This window comes from Ceratina calcarata, unplaced genomic scaffold (genome assembly GCF_001652005.2).
Source record: "Ceratina calcarata isolate Rehan_Ccalc_2016 unplaced genomic scaffold, ASM165200v1 scaffold54, whole genome shotgun sequence".
Classification (NCBI taxonomy): Eukaryota; Metazoa; Arthropoda; class Insecta; order Hymenoptera; family Apidae; genus Ceratina; species Ceratina calcarata.
Genome location: NW_017176565.1, coordinates 269728 through 287485, shown reverse-complemented (window position 1 = coordinate 287485; position 17758 = coordinate 269728). Strand labels below are relative to the sequence as shown.

The 17758-nt window shown below is 43.4% G+C and overlaps 3 protein-coding genes across 10 annotated transcripts; 1 reads left to right on the top strand and 2 right to left on the bottom strand.

Moving 5' to 3' along the window:
- Positions 1 to 181: 181 nt before the first annotated feature.
- Positions 182 to 13534, top strand: hts (adducin 1-like protein hts). 8 transcript variants are annotated; one of them, XM_026816744.1, is made up of 16 exons: positions 182 to 374; positions 433 to 867; positions 3658 to 3876; positions 3946 to 4132; positions 4219 to 4601; positions 4704 to 5153; positions 5249 to 5385; positions 5465 to 5582; positions 7152 to 7265; positions 7392 to 7484; positions 7608 to 7803; positions 7880 to 8017; positions 8088 to 8159; positions 11416 to 11483; positions 12251 to 12394; positions 13078 to 13534. In XM_026816744.1, exons 3-15 carry the CDS (start codon positions 3766 to 3768, stop codon positions 12377 to 12379), a joined length of 2196 nt encoding a protein of 731 aa, XP_026672545.1. In that variant the 5' UTR covers positions 182 to 374; positions 433 to 867; positions 3658 to 3765; the 3' UTR covers positions 12380 to 12394; positions 13078 to 13534. The 8 variants fall into 8 exon arrangements, with proteins under 8 accessions (XP_026672545.1, XP_026672543.1, XP_026672544.1 ...); XM_026816742.1 differs by having other exon boundaries at positions 416 to 867; XM_026816743.1 differs by having other exon boundaries at positions 413 to 867.
- Positions 12480 to 15927, bottom strand: LOC108628752 (tubulin alpha chain, testis-specific). The gene is made up of 3 exons (XM_018030886.2): positions 15520 to 15927; positions 15155 to 15371; positions 12480 to 14924 (listed from the first exon to the last, which is right to left on the bottom strand). Exons 1-3 carry the CDS (start codon positions 15520 to 15522, stop codon positions 13795 to 13797), a joined length of 1350 nt encoding a protein of 449 aa, XP_017886375.1. The 5' UTR covers positions 15523 to 15927; the 3' UTR covers positions 12480 to 13794.
- Positions 15928 to 16440: 513 nt separating this feature from the next.
- Positions 16441 to 17402, bottom strand: LOC108628730 (uncharacterized). The gene is made up of 2 exons (XM_018030824.2): positions 16961 to 17402; positions 16441 to 16872 (listed from the first exon to the last, which is right to left on the bottom strand). The coding sequence occupies exons 1-2, from the start codon at positions 17199 to 17201 to the stop codon at positions 16517 to 16519; spliced, it is 597 nt and encodes a 198-aa protein (XP_017886313.1). The 5' UTR covers positions 17202 to 17402; the 3' UTR covers positions 16441 to 16516.
- Positions 17403 to 17758: the final 356 nt, after the last annotated feature.

Genomic DNA, 17758 nt, shown 5'->3' with positions numbered 1-17758 from the left:
CGATTACTATTATCACTATCATACGCGATGTATACCATTGGTCGCGTAACTAGTAGCAGAGAAGGCAAACGTTTCGATTGGAGAACACGTTGAAGAGCGACCAATAGTCTCGTTCTTGCATGTTCAAACGAAGCGATTTCTCGTTGGGTTGCCCCGTTCAACTTTCGTAAATCCGTTGCGCAGCAGTGTCGTGCGCAGGATTCGTGCACCTATCCAACGATCCGACCGTGCAATCATCAGTTGAAAAGGAAAAAAGCAGGAATGCAGATGTGTGGAAGAAGGTAGAGAAGGAGAAGGGCGACAGAGCAAGAAGCATCAACGACGGCGAGGGCCAGAGCGATACCGGAACGATACGTCGAACGATTGCGAACGAGGTAGGTTTGGAACGGAATCAGACGCTAATGATCGGCAGAAGATCAATCGTATGAGTAGAAAAGCTGCGGATCAATGGGAGTGGAACCGAATGCCGAATAGATCGTAAAGTAAACAGGCGCGGTCGATCGAAGAGTCTGTGGAATCGGATCAAGTTGAGAGTGGATGCAGGCCAGGGAAAGTAAGTGAAAAGAAGACAGCAGCACGTAGCCGTGGTGGAAGCGTGGTGGAGAAGTGCAGAGGTGGAATACGAGCTGTGGTGTGGTGGTGGTAGTGGTGGTGGTGAAAACAGGAGAGAATCAGGAGGTAGAGGTGGAGGAGGAGGAGGCTTGCCAGCCAGCCGCCGCGCCGCGCCGGAAGAGCATCAACGGGGGCGGGGAAGGTGTCCACCGAACGGAACGACCGCTCGGTGATACGAATAGCGAGTCCAACGGTTCGTCGAACGGATACGGATATATAGACTACTATCGGCGATAGTTGCCGATTTTACGCTGGGTAAGTTCTTCCAAATAATATCTAAACGGATATTGAACGCTTAGAAATTTGCTACGCTGCTCGCCACTGACTACGTTCACGAACGTGTCTCTTTTTCTCTCTACTTACAATTGACAAGAATGACGTAGCGTAAGGGGTGTGTCGTTCGTCGATTAGGCGGCAATCTTGGATGCTTTTTCGTGCGTATCTGCAAATAAATACCGTCGGACTGCATAGCTCTCTCCCGATTGTTCTCGATCATATTTTTTTCGTCGGTTCACGTCAGTATTTCGCATCGGAGCCTGGCGTCCCATTAATTATTGCCGAAATGCTGGCTGTCATAATTACGCCATTGAAAACCATTACTCGCCCGACGTGCCGTATCGCCATTTGCATTGTTAAATCGGTGACCCTTTTTCCTTATACCGCCTACGTTCCTCTCGTTAAAAGTTCATTAAGCCGGACCCAAAAGTCGTTGAAGCCAATGCCAAGTTGGCCTCTTTATCTCTCCATTTCGCCTGATGTTCCACGAGATTGATTCTACCGACGTACGCCGGTAGAGGTGGAAGCAACGCGACGATCGAGACTAAAAGGATTGACGGATGGACTCGTTTTAAGCTCTTAATTTGAGAGTTCCAATGAGAAGAATCCGCGATCTCGAGATCCTTCGGCGTTCCGAACTCTAAACGTACATACGCGTATTTATATATGCGTATACATTCCGTATACTAAACGAGTAACAGTGCCAAGTATTTGTGTCGGAGCCTGTGTAAATTAGACGCGAGTCAGGCTCTTTCTTTGATTCTCTTGCACTTGGTATGTATGTGTGTATATACTCGGTACGTATCGATTCATCGATGCCACTTTTCGGTTAAATACTTGTCATCGAGATATGACGTCCGACCAGAATGAATTTTCATTCTCCCATTGTCTTTGGTACATACAGACGAATTTGTTGACTCCGTTTGTTCGTTAAGCATTATAAATTGATATTCAACTATACGTATTCAGAATCGGATGCAGGGAAACATGCGACGAGTGGTCATCTGGGCGTATTCGCACGAATAACCGTACGCTGAGTTCGTCTCGACGTCCTTATGATCGAATTCGTAAGCGGAAACAAAATGTCGATGCGATCCATACGAGCAGTATGTACGTATATGTATGTATAGGATATGTGCGTGCGCTTCGACCGGTCACATGCGTTAAATGAACATAACTTTTCTTTAAAAAATATCGGTTAACAGCTCGAAGTTGCTCGTGCGTCGCGGCTATCGTTGCTCAGGAATAAACTTACGATCAGTTTCGATTCGAGTTACGGAATAAAAGGCACGCTTGCCACCTGTCCGTTTAGGATACAGAGCGCGTCCGTCGGTTCATCGTTTCCCGAGTTCTACATCTACTTTCACCGATGCAAACGCGTTCTCTTCTTTTTCACGACTCTCGATTCGATTGTTACAGCTACTCTTGCTTGTTTACTTGGCAGCAGAAATCACAGTCAAATAAAATGTAACGTTCAACGATCCTTCAGGATCGCGTCGGGTGATTAAAACAAGAGGAACATTGGAACATCGTATGCCCTATTCGGTCATTTAATTTAACGGGTAGAATGTGGTGATGTTATATAGAGAGGTTTAATCGGTGGCACGTATATAGTATGCATGTGCTATGTACCGCCCAGTGAATAACGAACGATAGTAAGCTTCGCGTTTTAAGTTATGACATCATCGCGTCGAGTAAGTAACAGCGGACGCGCCGCATTAAATATCTCGCTCTTACGCTTAGCCATACGCGTTCGGTTCATTATCTCGCTGGTTCAATATGATTCGTTATCAACGTTTTTCTTTTCATCCGAGACAACCGTCGTTTCGTCTTCAACGAGTAACGACTAGCGGTGTAGGTACGATTATACGAAATCATTAGTTTTCTAGACTTTAGACGCGAGCAGTAATCCAGCGCACAATCGTTATCCTGCTCTTTAAACAAAATGGATTCGATAACGTCGACGAAATGTTGACTGTACCACTATACGGAAGTATAAATTTGGGTTAAGCATATGCTTCCGAATTGTTAAGAGCCATTAAACATGGTTATTACACAGCGATATGTATCGTGCAACGCGCAGGCATCAAGCTTTCAACGAGAAACGTTCGTCGCTGCATTATGATTTTCTCATTTTGTGATTTCTACTCTCCGCGTATTCATGCGATAATGCCTCCGTTGTGTGTTGACTATAAAAATCATGCGATGATCAAGTGTAGCGGAAGAGGAGAGAGCGTGTGCACGCGTCGAGACTAGGGTGAAGCAGAAAGGAACGATAACGGCGGAACGGTCGAGGTATAAATAAACGGCGGCGTAAGAATTTGAAAAAAGATAGCCGCGATTCCAGTCGCTCTAGGGATTCTTGTGTCAGTTACCCCTACTAGTATCGACTGTACTACGCGACTACGCTACGCATTCGACACGCACCTTACGCTGCTCGACTGTTACTCGCAACTTTATTGATCGCCGACTTCTGTCGCTTTTCTCGCGTTCCTTTCCACAGTCAGTATACAAGTGTATCCTACCTACGTACCTATTTACCTATGTATCGTGTAACTGTACCGAATAACTAGCAGACAGCTGCGAGAATATAAATTGGGAAGCAGTTAATTTGCCCCGACACGGATCGTTAATCGTTGGTAGAACATGTTGGCGACAAAGAATCGTATTATCTGATATTGAAATGACCTTCCTACTTTGTTCTTCTTTCTCGAGTTAAGAAAACAAACTGGGACGTTTGTACGACGAAAGGAAAACATTTTGTTTTAGTCCGTATTCAGCGGCAGGGGAGGAAAGTGCAAGAGAAATAGGAAGAGAAGGCGCGGGAGGAGGAGGGGGTGGCGGCGGTGGCGGCGGTGGTTGTAATAAGTCAGCAGGATGGCGGACACCAGTCAACAGCAACCGTTGTCCGAACCACATACGAACGGAGCAGTGGACGGTTTGACGGAAGAAGAGAAGAGTAAGATGCGGCCTGCCGATATTGACGCGGTAAGATAAAGGAAGAAAGAAAGGCGAGGGCGCGATAAGAGCGGGATAAATGGACAGAATTGTTTACAGGATATGAGGGAAATGGAGAGAAGGAAGAGAGTCGAAATGATGATGAACTCTCGACTTTTTCGAGAGGAATTAGAACGTATAATCGAGACGCAAATGAAAGACGGTGCTGGACCCTCGGGTCTCTTACAGCAAATATCCGACATGATGGGTGCGCAGGGTGCTCGGTTCAACGCGAATGTGTTTAAAAGTAAGTTTTCTTTGATCACCTACACCGGCCGTTCGTCAATTTTTCAAACATTGTTTAATCAATTTTGTTCGAACACGACGCAACAGATTCGAATTGCGTACTGCCCATTAACGACATTCGTGGTGTCGAGAGCATGGGTTACGCAAAAGGAGAGAAATTGCTGCGCTGCAAGTTGGCAGCGGTGTTCAGACTGCTTGATCTCTATGGTTGGACTCAAGGCGTGGGCGGACTAATTACAGCACGCTTGAATCAAGACCAAGAACATTTTTTAGTCAATCCGTATGGCTTGTTGTATCACGAAGTCACTGCCTCGAGCTTGATCAAAGTCGACATGCAAGGGCAGGTCGTGGAGCAAGGAACTACTAATTTTGGAGTTCACGTAGCTGGATTCCAGTTGCACTCAACGATTCATGCTGCACGACCCGATATCAAGTGCATCGTTCACATTGCCACTCCGTCCGTTACTGCTGTACGTGTTAAATGATTCATTATTTTCTAGCGTTACATGGCGTATGGGAATCGTTACAAAAATTGTTCGTTTTCTCTTTTTTTTTCCCCCACCCATCGACAGATCTCGTCGTTGAAGTGCGGACTGTTGCCAATTGGACAAGAGAGTATAGTGATAGGAGAGGTAAGCACGCATCAATACGTAGGCGGATCTTTCGAACCGGAGGAAAAAGAGAAGATAGCTAGAAATCTTGGCCCGATGAACAAAGTCATGATGTTAACGAATCGCGGTGCTCTCTGTTGCGGAGAAACCATCGAGGAAGCGTTCTTCAATGTCTATAACATGGTCCTAGCTTGCGAGGCCCAGCTGAAACTAATGCCTGCCGGTCTGGATAATCTAAATCTCATCTCCGAGGAATCTAAGAAAGCTATATTCGAGGCTTCTAGAAAACCACCGACGCCTCAGCACGCGGTCGCGATCCCCGAGAGCACGGCTCTCACTGACAAACTTGAAAAGCGTTGGCGAATCGGTGGTACCGAGTTCGAGGCGCTTATGCGAATGCTCGATAACGCGGTGAGTGGAATAAATAAGTTCTCGCTGTTTCATTCCCACGTTTATTTCAGTCGACCATTTCTGAGTGATCCATCGAATGAATCTGTTTCTTACAGGGTTTCCGAACCGGTTACATATATAGGAACCCATTGGTGAAAGGAGATCCTCCGCGGCCTCGGAACGACGTCGAGGTGCCTCCAGCGGTCTCGTCTTTAGGATATTTACTCGAAGAGGAGGAACTTTATAAACAGGGGTAAGCGTGTTTCTCGCGTAGGTCCTCAAACGGCTCGTCGAACAAACATATTAATTGTCTCCTGCATCTCTGTGTACAGACTTTGGAAAGGCGGTCGCAAGGGCACGGACAGATCACGCTGGTTAAATTCGCCGAATGTGTATCAAAAGGTCGAAATACTCGAAACAGGAACTCCCGACCCGAAAAAAATTACTAAGGTAGAAGTCATCACTTTTGAGAACAAAAATGAGTAGTCGTATCACCGATGATACGTTCCGCGTTCAAGCTTCTATGATATCGGCTACTACGAAAAATTACATATTTGCACAGTTAGAACTTACAAGATCTTTGCAAATACTATTATCATGGAGGAACGATACTTCTAAACAGTCGCTATCAGTGTTTACGGACAATTTACATGCACGTTGTTATAATCTCTATAATCTCTAAAAAAAGTACTCTAAACAGTTAAATGTTAGAAGATAATTATCTATCACGGTTGTTTGGAAAAACGAGCGACGTTATGTCGCCGTGATTCGTTGCAAGGAAAAATAAGGTGTGCCGCGTTGCTTCATGTTGTTCGATGTTTGCTTCTCGTATATTTAGATTTAATGGATTTTTTTATCTTACACGAAAACGAGGAAGTGAATATCCGAAGCATTCTTTCGCTTGATCGACGGTATCGTTCGCCTCTTAATTGTTTGGAGACTTCGCAAATAACATTATAGTACATTTTGGTACATTCCAATTTATAATTATTTTTAAGAAACTACATTCACGTTGTCGTGGTGGTATGCTCTATTATGGGGAACAGGAAGAAGTACAAATGAGGGGAGAGAAAGGGCGAGAGAGAGCAAGAGAGAGAGAGAGAGAGAGAGAGCGGGAGAGAGAACGAAAGAGTTGTAGGGGGAATACGGACTAATAGTTATCCGATTTAAAAAAAACGCAAAGTACTCGCTGAATTTTTATTCGTCGCCTTTTATGATTAGCTGGAAGCGTAGTTTCAAATAAATATTACTACACACATGCTGTCGCATATATTTCGATCGGTCGGCAAACGACTCTTGTAGCTTATTGATATATGAATAAATATATGTCTACTGTTTATCTTGTACAGGTAATTCATCGAAAGAAAGAGAACCCGATTGATACCGATAGTATAACCATCCGTTTTGTAAATTTATGTTCCGATCAGCAATATAGCCTTATTCTCGAGCATTTCCTTCGAGTTTATGGCATTTTAACATTGCTACGTCTATTTCGGGCTCGGACCGTTTTTACGGTCGACACGAGCACATCGTAACGCTGTGTATGAATGTGTGCCTGTTAAAATGTGCCGAAGCGACGGGTATTCTACTTTTTGTCCCACTGCATTTACAAAACCAGATCGATCGACCCTCTGAGCATTGAGTGACAGCGAGAGTGAAACTGAGATTAAGATTGAGAACAAGAGCGAAAGGGAAGGCGAGAATGGTTGTGACGGAGGGTGCAAGAGCCGAATTAAGTTTCTTTTTTCCACACATTGATATCGTACAAAGCTGAGAGTTCTTCACATCGTCAAATAAACGATTTCGAATGATTTCGTCGACGGTCGTATCTACTTCAATCGTGTTTGAAAAAAATGAATAGACGCGATGATAAGACGACATCACCGGCAGAAAGCAGGCACACATAACATACGCAGACGCTCAGACTCAGACGACGCGAAAATACATGATGTTTGAATGCTGTGTTCGATGTCGAAATATCGGCGAGGGTCGACTAACTGGTTCTGGTTTTGTGTGCAGTGGGTGTCAGACGGCTCTCCGACCCATAGCAGTACACCGGTGAAGATCGACTGTGCCCTTCAGTTTGTACCGAAAAATACCAATCCAAAGGAATTTAAACAAATCCAGCAGCAGGTAAGTAACATGAAATTTTATTCCTGCTATTAAGTTGAAATTGAGAAGTTCGAACGGCATACGAAAATGTAACGGATGTACGATCGTATTTGATCGATGCTTGGAGCTACTTTCTCGTTTGCTCAGATAAAGGATTACCGTCGAGCAGACAAAATTTCGGCTGGGCCACAATCTCATATACTGGAAGGAGTTACATGGGAGGAGGCTAAAAAGATGCAGGTAATTTAATTATCGTTTCGTGTGACGATCGAAGGAAGAAAATTGTTGAATCATACGCGCCGCCCTTTATTTTGTACGTGTTCTACCTACAATATATTAACGAACGTTCTGTTACTATGAAAGGATGCAACGATCAGTGGAACGGGAGAACAAGTAGTGTTGGTAGGAGCAGCTAGCAAAGGTATTATTCAAAGAGGCTTTCAACATAACGCGATGGTTTATAAGACGCCATACGCCAAAAATCCGTTCGACGCTGTTACCGATCAAGAACTCGATCAATATAAAAAGGATGTGGAACGCAAACAGAAAGGAGATATTTGTAAGTAGTATTTGTTGCCACGGTTACAGTTTATAAATGAATCCTAGTCTCATAAGACGGTTCTCTACATTTTCAGACGACGAATCGCAGTCAGAATCGGAAGCACTGTCGTCGTTCAATGTTAGCCGAGCAACGCACGAATCGAGCACTGCCAAAAGTCCGATACAGTCACCGGTGTCGGTGACGTCGGAAACGGAGGAGGAAAGCAGAGACGGTGGGTATTGATTTTTATTTTATTCCTCTTTATTGATTGCGATGCGATGCGATGCGTCTAATTTTTACAGAACCCCGAGTACTACGAATAGAAACGAAACAAGTGCCTGCACCGAGTCAACCCGAGGTTGTGTTGAGCGACGGTAAGTTCTCAATCGTTTGCCTGCCAGTCTGTCGGTCGGCCTGTTTAAATCCGTATCGATGAATGTTTCAATGGGTAAAGGGTTTTTCCCGTCTTTCCACCCGTTTTCTGCCACAGCTTTTTCTCAAACGACATATGTAACAAGTTTCTTTCATTATTTTGTTCGATTTGCGTGTTTAAGTAACGACACCGATCACTCACTGCCATCATTTTTATTATTCCTCACTCTTATTTATGATCACTAACGCTTGCACCTTGCATGCCTGTATATTCGCATGACGGTTTTCGTAACCGTGAGGTCGAAAAATCGTCTCTACTGTTTTCATTGATTTTGTTTCCTTTCTAATTATTCCTTCCTAGAATTTTTCGCGTGTATCATATTTTTAACCCGTAACGCACGTTAGCTGCTCAGTCGGAAGTTACGATACACTTTACCTTTACACTTCATCGTCTCCTATAGTCATGTTTTATTCCTTGTGACGAGTAATCATCGGTCGTGAGTGTATACGATAAAATCTTGAGTTATAAGGCAACAGAGAATTTTGTTGTGTCAAATACGCAGGTGCCAGCATCCGTGATCATAAAAGAAATATCTTCTGCCTCCGGGAGGTGGAGAGAAGCTGAACGAAGGAACGAGTAAAATTAAAATACAGCTATGGTGTATTTTTTTTCGTTTTTTTTTTAACAATATGGTTGCAGATCGTGATTCATCGAGCAGGTATTGCAGCGAAAGCGAAAGCGACAACGAGATTGAGAACGAAGCTTACGTTGATCGTGATCGCTGTAATTATCAAGTTACCGAGCCCCACATTGAAATCGCTAGAAGCGAAATTATAGCGGAGCGATTGCTACCTACGATGATTGAGTATCATCCTCCTCCCATCCCGATTGTTTTCACCGATAACGATATCGATAGTTCCACGATATCCACGACGCGTATAGATCTCGAGCCAGTTTCAAATTTAATTTACTTGAACGAAGAAAACGGAACGAAAGCCGTTTCATCTTCTTCTTCATCTTCTCTCGAGAACCACGGAGACGAAGAAGCGAAAAACGACACTGTGATCGAATCAAACGTTTCTATCGAATCTTCGATGAAACGAATCGCCGAAATGATAAACCGTATCAGTTCCAAAGTAGGATCATCGTCGAGGACGATGGTATACGGTTTACCTTGTTTCAACTCGAAGATTTCGGCCAAGTACAACATAGATCCCGCGTACATGAATTTGATTTACAGTTTGACACCGAAAGAAGAAATCGACAATGAAGATACGATTCAGTCGGACGTAAGTACCGACGATTTTATTTGGTTCGATATGTTGAACAATCATGAGCAAACCAATGTCCTTCCCGAACGAATTTCTACTACCATCGTAAATGACGTACCGTTCGATAGCGAGACTCGCTCGAACGAGGGATCAGACATACTGGAACTGTCCAGCGACAGCAGCACGGTGCTCGAACTCGCTGAAACGAATGATGGAGAGTTTGCAAACAGTATCAGCGATAAGGCAAACGAAATCATCGCGGAACTAAACTTTAATGACACCTGTGTCGCAAACGAAGTTTTGCAACAAGTTTCCATGACTGCATCCAATCTTGAATACACGGTTCCTCGGGTCAAGAACGACGAATGGAACTCGCTGCCGTCCACATCCTCTCGTCGAGCCTCGACTATCGACTCGTCTCTGACCATAAACGATCTTTCGTGTGGAGAAAAAGACAACGGAAGTCTATCTTCTGTTCTCGTTATAAATGAACTCATTCATCACGTGGTCGATGAGTGCGCTGAACCTCGACGAAATGCTCGGATAGACAAAAAAATGAAAGATGATACGAATGCGGAACTGAAAGGAGGCGAGCAGAAAAATTTCAAGGACGAAGACGAGGTAGAAGAAGAAAAGAACGATTCGCCGATAGACGTCCCATTTGAGAATTCGATCGAAGAGGAAACAGGTGTTGTTCTTGAATTTCGTACTGCAGAGAAGAGGAAACGGACGATTGACGATGTGCGCCAAGCGTACGAGTTAAATTTTCGAGTCGAGAAAAGCAACTTTTCGAGTATCGTTCAGATCGAGAGATCGTACGAAGAAACAGTGGAGATTATTAAGCTTGCGCGATCCGGAGATCACACGGAACCAGATATGAATTCGAACCATTTTTCTGGGAGCGAAACGAGTTTGACGAAGCTGTGCAGTACTGTAAAATCTCCTGAACCTTTCGAGATATGCGTCGAGTGTATTCATTGTAGGAATGGAACGTATCGTGATAGAGAGTACTCTTCTCTATCGCCCATAGAAGAAACAGAAAACGATCCGATGGAGACAGTGAACAAGTAGAAGATAAGCAGAACGATACTCATACATGCCTGGATGCTAATGGGAGCGAAAGCGATAAAGAATCGTCCGGGTCTGATCGTAGCTTAGAAAATGACAAAAGTACATTTGTTCCCAAAATACGTCCCTTAAGCGATCAAACATTATTCATTTCCAATACAGAGATTCGTTCCTCCAAAGATACGGTGCTTACTCCGGTGCGGTTTATTTAAGTCTATAATGTGATTGGACGCAGATTAACACTCGCAATCGCGGCTTGCTAGTCAATAATGCTTTAACACGATAAAATGTGACTTAATCGCGAAAGATCTTCCTTGCACGCTGTTATTAGTTATAAGTTATTTTATTTTTCTTGATCGTTTGCAATTCTAATTCCTGACACAAATCAAGAAGCATTACAATGCTACAAGTTTTTTTTTTAGTTTCTGCAAAGTTTAGAATCTTACCTTGCGTTTTTGCACATTTTTCTTTTGCCTTCCTTCTGTTAATTATATTTCGTACTTTCGTTCATACAAATATGTGCTATGCTCAATTCATAAACATTATATGTTATACGAAATGTAAATCATGTTCGTCATGGTGACGACGCATAAAACATGTTTCTTCTAACAATTTTAAAGTTTGTATCGATCGTTTCTGTAACATTTACCTTGTAACTCGTAATTCGCACTCATAATCAAGCGAAAGGGAAACAAGCATCACACGCTATATCTTGTTATCGAGGTAAGCGGAAATTGAACTTTTCACTACCTTACTTAACTATTCCCGATTAAGTTTCCTTTTTTTCTTTGCTTCAACACATACCGTGCTCTTTCAATATCTAATTCAGGTTCTTCTTCCTTCGCTTCTCTCTGTTCTTTTTGACTATCGCCAAACGATACAAGGAAGTTTTTTAACACATCCCACTCTATGTTCCAGGGGAAAATACAGTAAACGGCGATCACTCCGATGCACATCATAGTACATTTTCTCAGAGTAGCAAAGAGGTTTGTTATCCGTTCTTATTTAAACATTAAGACATCCTCGAGTTTCATTTGATCGCATTTCTACGTAAACTCGAGGACACATGGTTAAATGTCGCTTTATGAAATATTGATACACGCGCTGCAGCCGGAGTGCATAACGTTTCTTCTTAAGATCGCGTATCTTCATATCGATATTTCGTAAAGGGATGGAATCGCATATCCATAGTTTCTGTTAACAGAGCATCTAACGAACTATCGGCACCGGTACTGGTACAATCATATTGGATAATTCATACACTTTTACACTCGTCTGAAATAATCTTCCAGGGTAGTTTCATCTCGAAATAATTACCTATAAATTTGGCATCCATCTCTCATCTTCAGTTATCGAGTTGGTCGCGTACAAACGCTGCTTTCTCATTATCATTAACCGTGAGATAACGCTAGGAATAAACTAGTACGCCAATAGTGTTTGCTTGCATGAATCTAAGGATGGCCAAATCAAGTACCATCGACAGGAAAAATACATAAAGATCACGCAGAATGCTAACAGGCGAGAGAGGCGGGACGACGCGCGCGTACGCGTTTATTTATATATAACGTTATTTGATCGCACGTTTATAGCGAAGTTTTAATTTAAAAAAGACAAAAGAAATCGCGGAGGAACAGCAGGCGTACGCGCACGTCGAACGAGTGCGTGTGATAGAGCTAACAGTGAGAAGAGTGGTGGCCAGTTGCATGTGCATGCAGAAAGGTTTATGGTTACGGTTGGGACCTTCCGTGTTAAGGGTTCCGTGTCGCAGGATGTGAGCGTTAGCGAGGAGTCACCGAAAAAGGAAAAGAAGAAGAAGAAAGGCCTCAGGACACCGTCTTTCCTAAAGAAGAAGAAAGAGAAGAAGAAGCCTGCCGAGGCGTAGGTAGTCCTAACTTTGGTACGTATCCTACCGGCATATGTTCTTTTTCTTTTTATTATGTATCCTGACGTACATGTTATTATGTTATGTCAAAGAAACAGCATTTCAACTGATATCTTTATTCGCACTCAGTTTATTATTATCTTGATTCATTGTTTTACAATTCGTTTTACTTCCGTTTGGTGAACATGACACGTTGTGTACCATCCTGTGTTGTATCCCGTACGAGTGATCGCGCGAGAGATTAATAAAAGTACGACGGTTATAATAAAGTTGTGTAGACCCGGCTGTTTCCGTTCGCTCGAGCTAGATTACATCGCGACATTTACCCTCAATCACTACCGTACCGTCTGGAAATACTGTACTAGGAAAAGGGATGCTCGAAGAAAGGTAGGCTGAAGATTTTTTATGCCAAGAGGTGGTCTCTCTTTCTTCGTTCTTTTCATCCTTATTGTTAGAGTAGAGGAGTTGCCGACGCGCTACCGTGTAATACGCATAGAAACGCAGCAAATTTAGTACTCATCTCTCGTAGGCGGATAGAATCATAGTCGCTTCGACGGTATATGCGCTATATCGTCGTCGGTCAGACGAGATCGCGTGTATTGTTCGAACATGCGTGCGATTCGCCGTTTATTCGCGTAACATAAAATGCGCGCCAGCCGCAATCTATTAAAATTTGTTTTACTGTTTTCTTTTTTCAGACACTGCCACGAGCAAAAGCTTATCGCAAATAAAAGAACAATATTATCGAACGAAGATTCTAACGCGAGACAGAAGAGTCGGAGATCGCAAAGCGAATTAAAAAGTACATATACCGAAGACGAATGATAAAAAATGAATGATGTAAGGAAGAGAAGAGGAAAAAATAAGGAACATAGGAAATAGGAATTATATAGAGGATAGAAGGCAAAAATTAAGAAAAATTGAAATAACCGTGCAACAATCACAGCATCTTTCCAGGACTCAAGACTGCCATCGCATTACGTCTACGATAAGAAACTATATTGTACTGTTAATGTTTTTACGTTTTTAATTTGTTAAAGCGTCGCGCTGAACTATTTAATCCGCTATTTAATTTTGCCTCCCCAGCCCCATTTGTGTAATGCAATAAAAACAAGAGAAAAGAAACGAAGCTAAGTGATAAGAAACAACTGAAAATGAAGTGTGTGTACATCTACAAGTATTTAATGATCGACGAGAGAAAAAAAGGAATCGCGAAACTTGCATGTCGCATGTTCCGATCGTTTCTCGACTTCGATTCTGACGAACCCCCTCCCTTCCGCTCCCCTATCTCTCGTTGCGCTTTACGATCAATGTTCACGCGTAGGTATTTAGGTATACTAGGTAGGTATACATCATGTGCTATGTATATACATCGGTGCGTGGATTTCGAAAAGGGATGGAGGCGAGTATTAATGTCAGTATTCGGCGCTGTTGTTTTCATCCTCTGCGTCGACCGAATCCAATCCGACTTCTTCGTAATCCTTCTCGAGAGCGGCAAGATCCTCGCGAGCCTCAGAGAATTCGCCCTCCTCCATACCTTCGCCCACGTACCAATGAACGAAGGCTCTCTTGGCAAACATCAGATCGAATTTATGATCGAGGCGCGCCCATGCTTCGGCGATGGCGGTCGTGTTGGACAGCATACAGACGGCGCGTTGTACTTTAGCCAGATCGCCGCCCGGGACAACGGTGGGTGGTTGATAATTGATACCGACTTTGAACCCAGTGGGACACCAATCGACGAATTGTATCGATCGTTTCGTTTTAATTACTTGTATCGCGGAATTCACGTCTTTGGGAACGACGTCTCCTCTGTACAACATGCAACAGGCCATGTACTTGCCGTTCCTGGGGTCGCATTTCACCATTTGATTGGCTGGCTCGAAGCAAGAGTTCGTGATCTCCGAAACTGAAAGTTGCTCGTGATACGCCTTCTCCGTGGATATTACCGGGGCATAAGTGACCAAAGGGAAGTGAATTCGTGGGTAAGGAACCAGATTCGTCTGGAACTCGGTCAGATCTACGTTGAGGGCTCCGTCGAAACGCAGCGAAGCCGTTATCGAAGAAACAATTTGTCCGATCAGTCTATTAAGGTTGGTATAAGTTGGTCGTTCGATGTCCAAGTTACGTCGGCAAATATCGTAAATCGCCTCGTTGTCCACCATGAAAGCGCAGTCTGAGTGTTCGAGAGTAGTGTGTGTAGTGAGAATGGAATTGTACGGTTCGACAACTGCTGTGGAAATTTGCGGAGCCGGATAAATCGCGAATTCCAATTTTGATTTTTTCCCATAATCAACGGAGAGACGTTCCATCAACAAGGAAGCGAATCCCGAACCGGTACCGCCGCCGAACGAGTGAAAAATTAGGAATCCCTGTAATCCCGCACATTGATCCGACAGTTTGCGTATTCGATCGATTACCAGATCGACGATCTCCTTCCCGATCGTGTAATGACCGCGAGCGTAATTGTTTGCCGCGTCTTCCTTCCCGGTGATTAATTGTTCCGGATGAAACAGATGCTTGTATGTTCCGGTACGGACTTCGTCTACGAAAAAAAAAACAGCAACCGTTTAGAACTATCCGAGTCTGCCTGGACTCTTCGTTCTGATCGTCCTTCTCCTTGTCGTTCGACGTTAATATCGATCGTTTGTACTGCCGGTACTGCTGTACTGGTAGCGGTAGCTGAGCTGCACTGTCATCAGCAGGGAATCTCGCGAACGACAAAGAATCGATGCAGGAAGCGGGTAAAGCGCGATGCGCTGCATTCTTGCTTACCGATTACGGTGGGTTCCAAATCGACGAACACTGCTCTGGGTACATGTCTCCCGGCACTTGTCTCGCAGAAAAAGGTACTAAAGCTATCATCGCCGATCGTCTTATCGGATGGCATTTGTCCGTTCGGCTGTATTCCATGTTCCAGACAGTAAAGTTCCCAACAAGCGTTTCCAATTTGAACACCAGCTTGCCCGACGTGAATGGATATACACTCGCGCTGAAACAACGAGTGAACAAAACGGTTCTTTCTATCTGTCTGACAACGAGAAGCGATCTTTCTCTTTTTTCACTCTCCTCGCTCTCACACTGCACCTCGCCTACTCTTTCGAGTCCGGCTCTCACCGTTTTGACGACGAACGTCTTACCATTTTCAAATGAAGATCGATCTCGGTGAAAGTTCGTAATCAACTGACTGAGAGGAAGATGCGTTCACACACAGAAAACGGTTATGACATGCTACTCCAACGAACGATTCAAACTCGATGATGCAACTGAAGAACGCCCAGCGGCCTCTCTTATGGCTGTGTACAAGTAGTATCTACTATTTCGAGTTTACGAGTCCGGCACTGAATTCCTTCAGTTATATCTTCCCTCTCTCTGAGTATCTCTGGAATCGTGTACGACTAATTGCCTTCAGAACTTTGTACTAATCACGTCTCATTACGTACTGATTTCACGTTCTACTCTGTTCATTGAACTGTATAATCGTGTGACACCGTACTGCCTACTGCGGCTACTGCCCGTACTGTACTCTGTGCTCTATCTGCGCATTCTCCTTCTTGTCATAGTCGGACGTCAGACGAATGGTAGACCAGCATACCTACGGCGCAGAGTTCGCTTTTAGATATGTCGCGCAAGATGAACTCTAATAAACGGATATAAATAGCCTGATTCGTCGTGGTTAAGACTAAAACTAATTCTTGCTCGGCCAAGCCGTATGCACGAGTAATTTGAACGAAAATTTCGCGATGCTGATTCCCGTTCTATTTTTGCTCTATACATATACGTATACATCCGTCCCTTTGACCTCTGTTTCTGCAGTTTAATTATAAGATCTAACGAGAAAATTACTTGCCCGAAACATATGTTCTATATTTCTATTATTCACGAGATTACATTCGGATCTAGCGTTTTAAATTCTGGTAACAGATCATTGAGAGAACATCTCGACGAGAATTATGCGGTGGTCCGTTGATTTCTCTCGCGTAGAGGGAGTGCAGATCGCGGATCAACTCGAATCACTGCCGCTGGAAAGATTCAAGGGGGAAAATGATCGAGCGCTCGAATCCACTGAATACATAGAATCTGCTTGTATTTACAAAATGTACACATGTGAAATATGATTAGTACACGAAGGAAGGATCAAATTTTGGTATAAGCGGTAATATAGTCTCTCGTACGTTCCATTTTTCTTTCGCAGGTCAATTTCCAGCCGTGGTCATGAAACTTTTTTAAGTCGAACGGCATCGGATCCGTCCAACGATTCTCGCCCGGTTTCGGTCCAATCACGAGAATAAGATTCCCTTTGTAATTTTCAATGTAATCGCGAAATGCTGCTCCATTGTTGAAGTAACAAAATAATAGGGCGTACTTTCCCGATAGAAAACGGTCGTTCGACTCGTTTCCGAGCACAAAAATGACGTCGGTCAAGAACACGGGTGGCGAGTATTTGCTCCGCCACCATGACCGATCAAGTTCCACGCCGATCACTTCTGATCCTTAATCAAACATCAAATTAAACGTCCTCGTTTTTTCACGTGACACGTCTGATCAATGGCCAAAATATAAAATTACGTTTCTCCTTACCGGAATACTTTTGAAACAACCATTCGAACAGACCACATCCGCATCCTATGCTCGCAAGACCACCCACGTTATGTTCATCGATTACTTCTTTCAACCAATGTAAATCGTTAATGGTCGGCAGCACCCAACACAGTCTGCCCTTATCAAATTTATACGAATTCAAATTTAAATCGACTATATCCTTCCACTTTTGTTCACCGTACAGTATTATGATTTGTTCGTCGATACTTTTGTTAATCATAGGATAGAAATTTGATGTAATTATGAGATTAGTGAAGCGAGGAACGCGAAACGCGAAACGCCACTGAATCACTGATCGCTTATGAATAGTTGAGAAAATCTGCCGATGCCTATTAGAATTATATAAGCCAATATATAAATGGTCTGACAGCACACGATGCTCACAGTCTACTCCCCGTCTACCCGATTTTCCGCGCGTGTCGATCGACCGACGACCGGCGCAAAACCAAGGTCGGTATTCAGAGTCGTTACTTATATTTAAGATCGCCTTGAGCATTTGTTTAAGGATGTATTGGCTATACAGTCAATCCCAAAAGTTTATGTACCTTAGAAAAACGCATTTCCTATAATTAAAAAGAAATCAGATGTCGGAAGAATAATGCTAATAATAAATAGCTACGTGCTAAAAAGTATAGAAGGAAATATCCAATTAAGTATTGACGCTGACGAAAATTTTTTTTTCCAAAATTGCGAAAAATGCTTCAAATAAAAGTTGTTTTCCTTCTAACTTCGATATTTAACGAGTTACGTATGATTATTTGGCATTTTATTGACGTT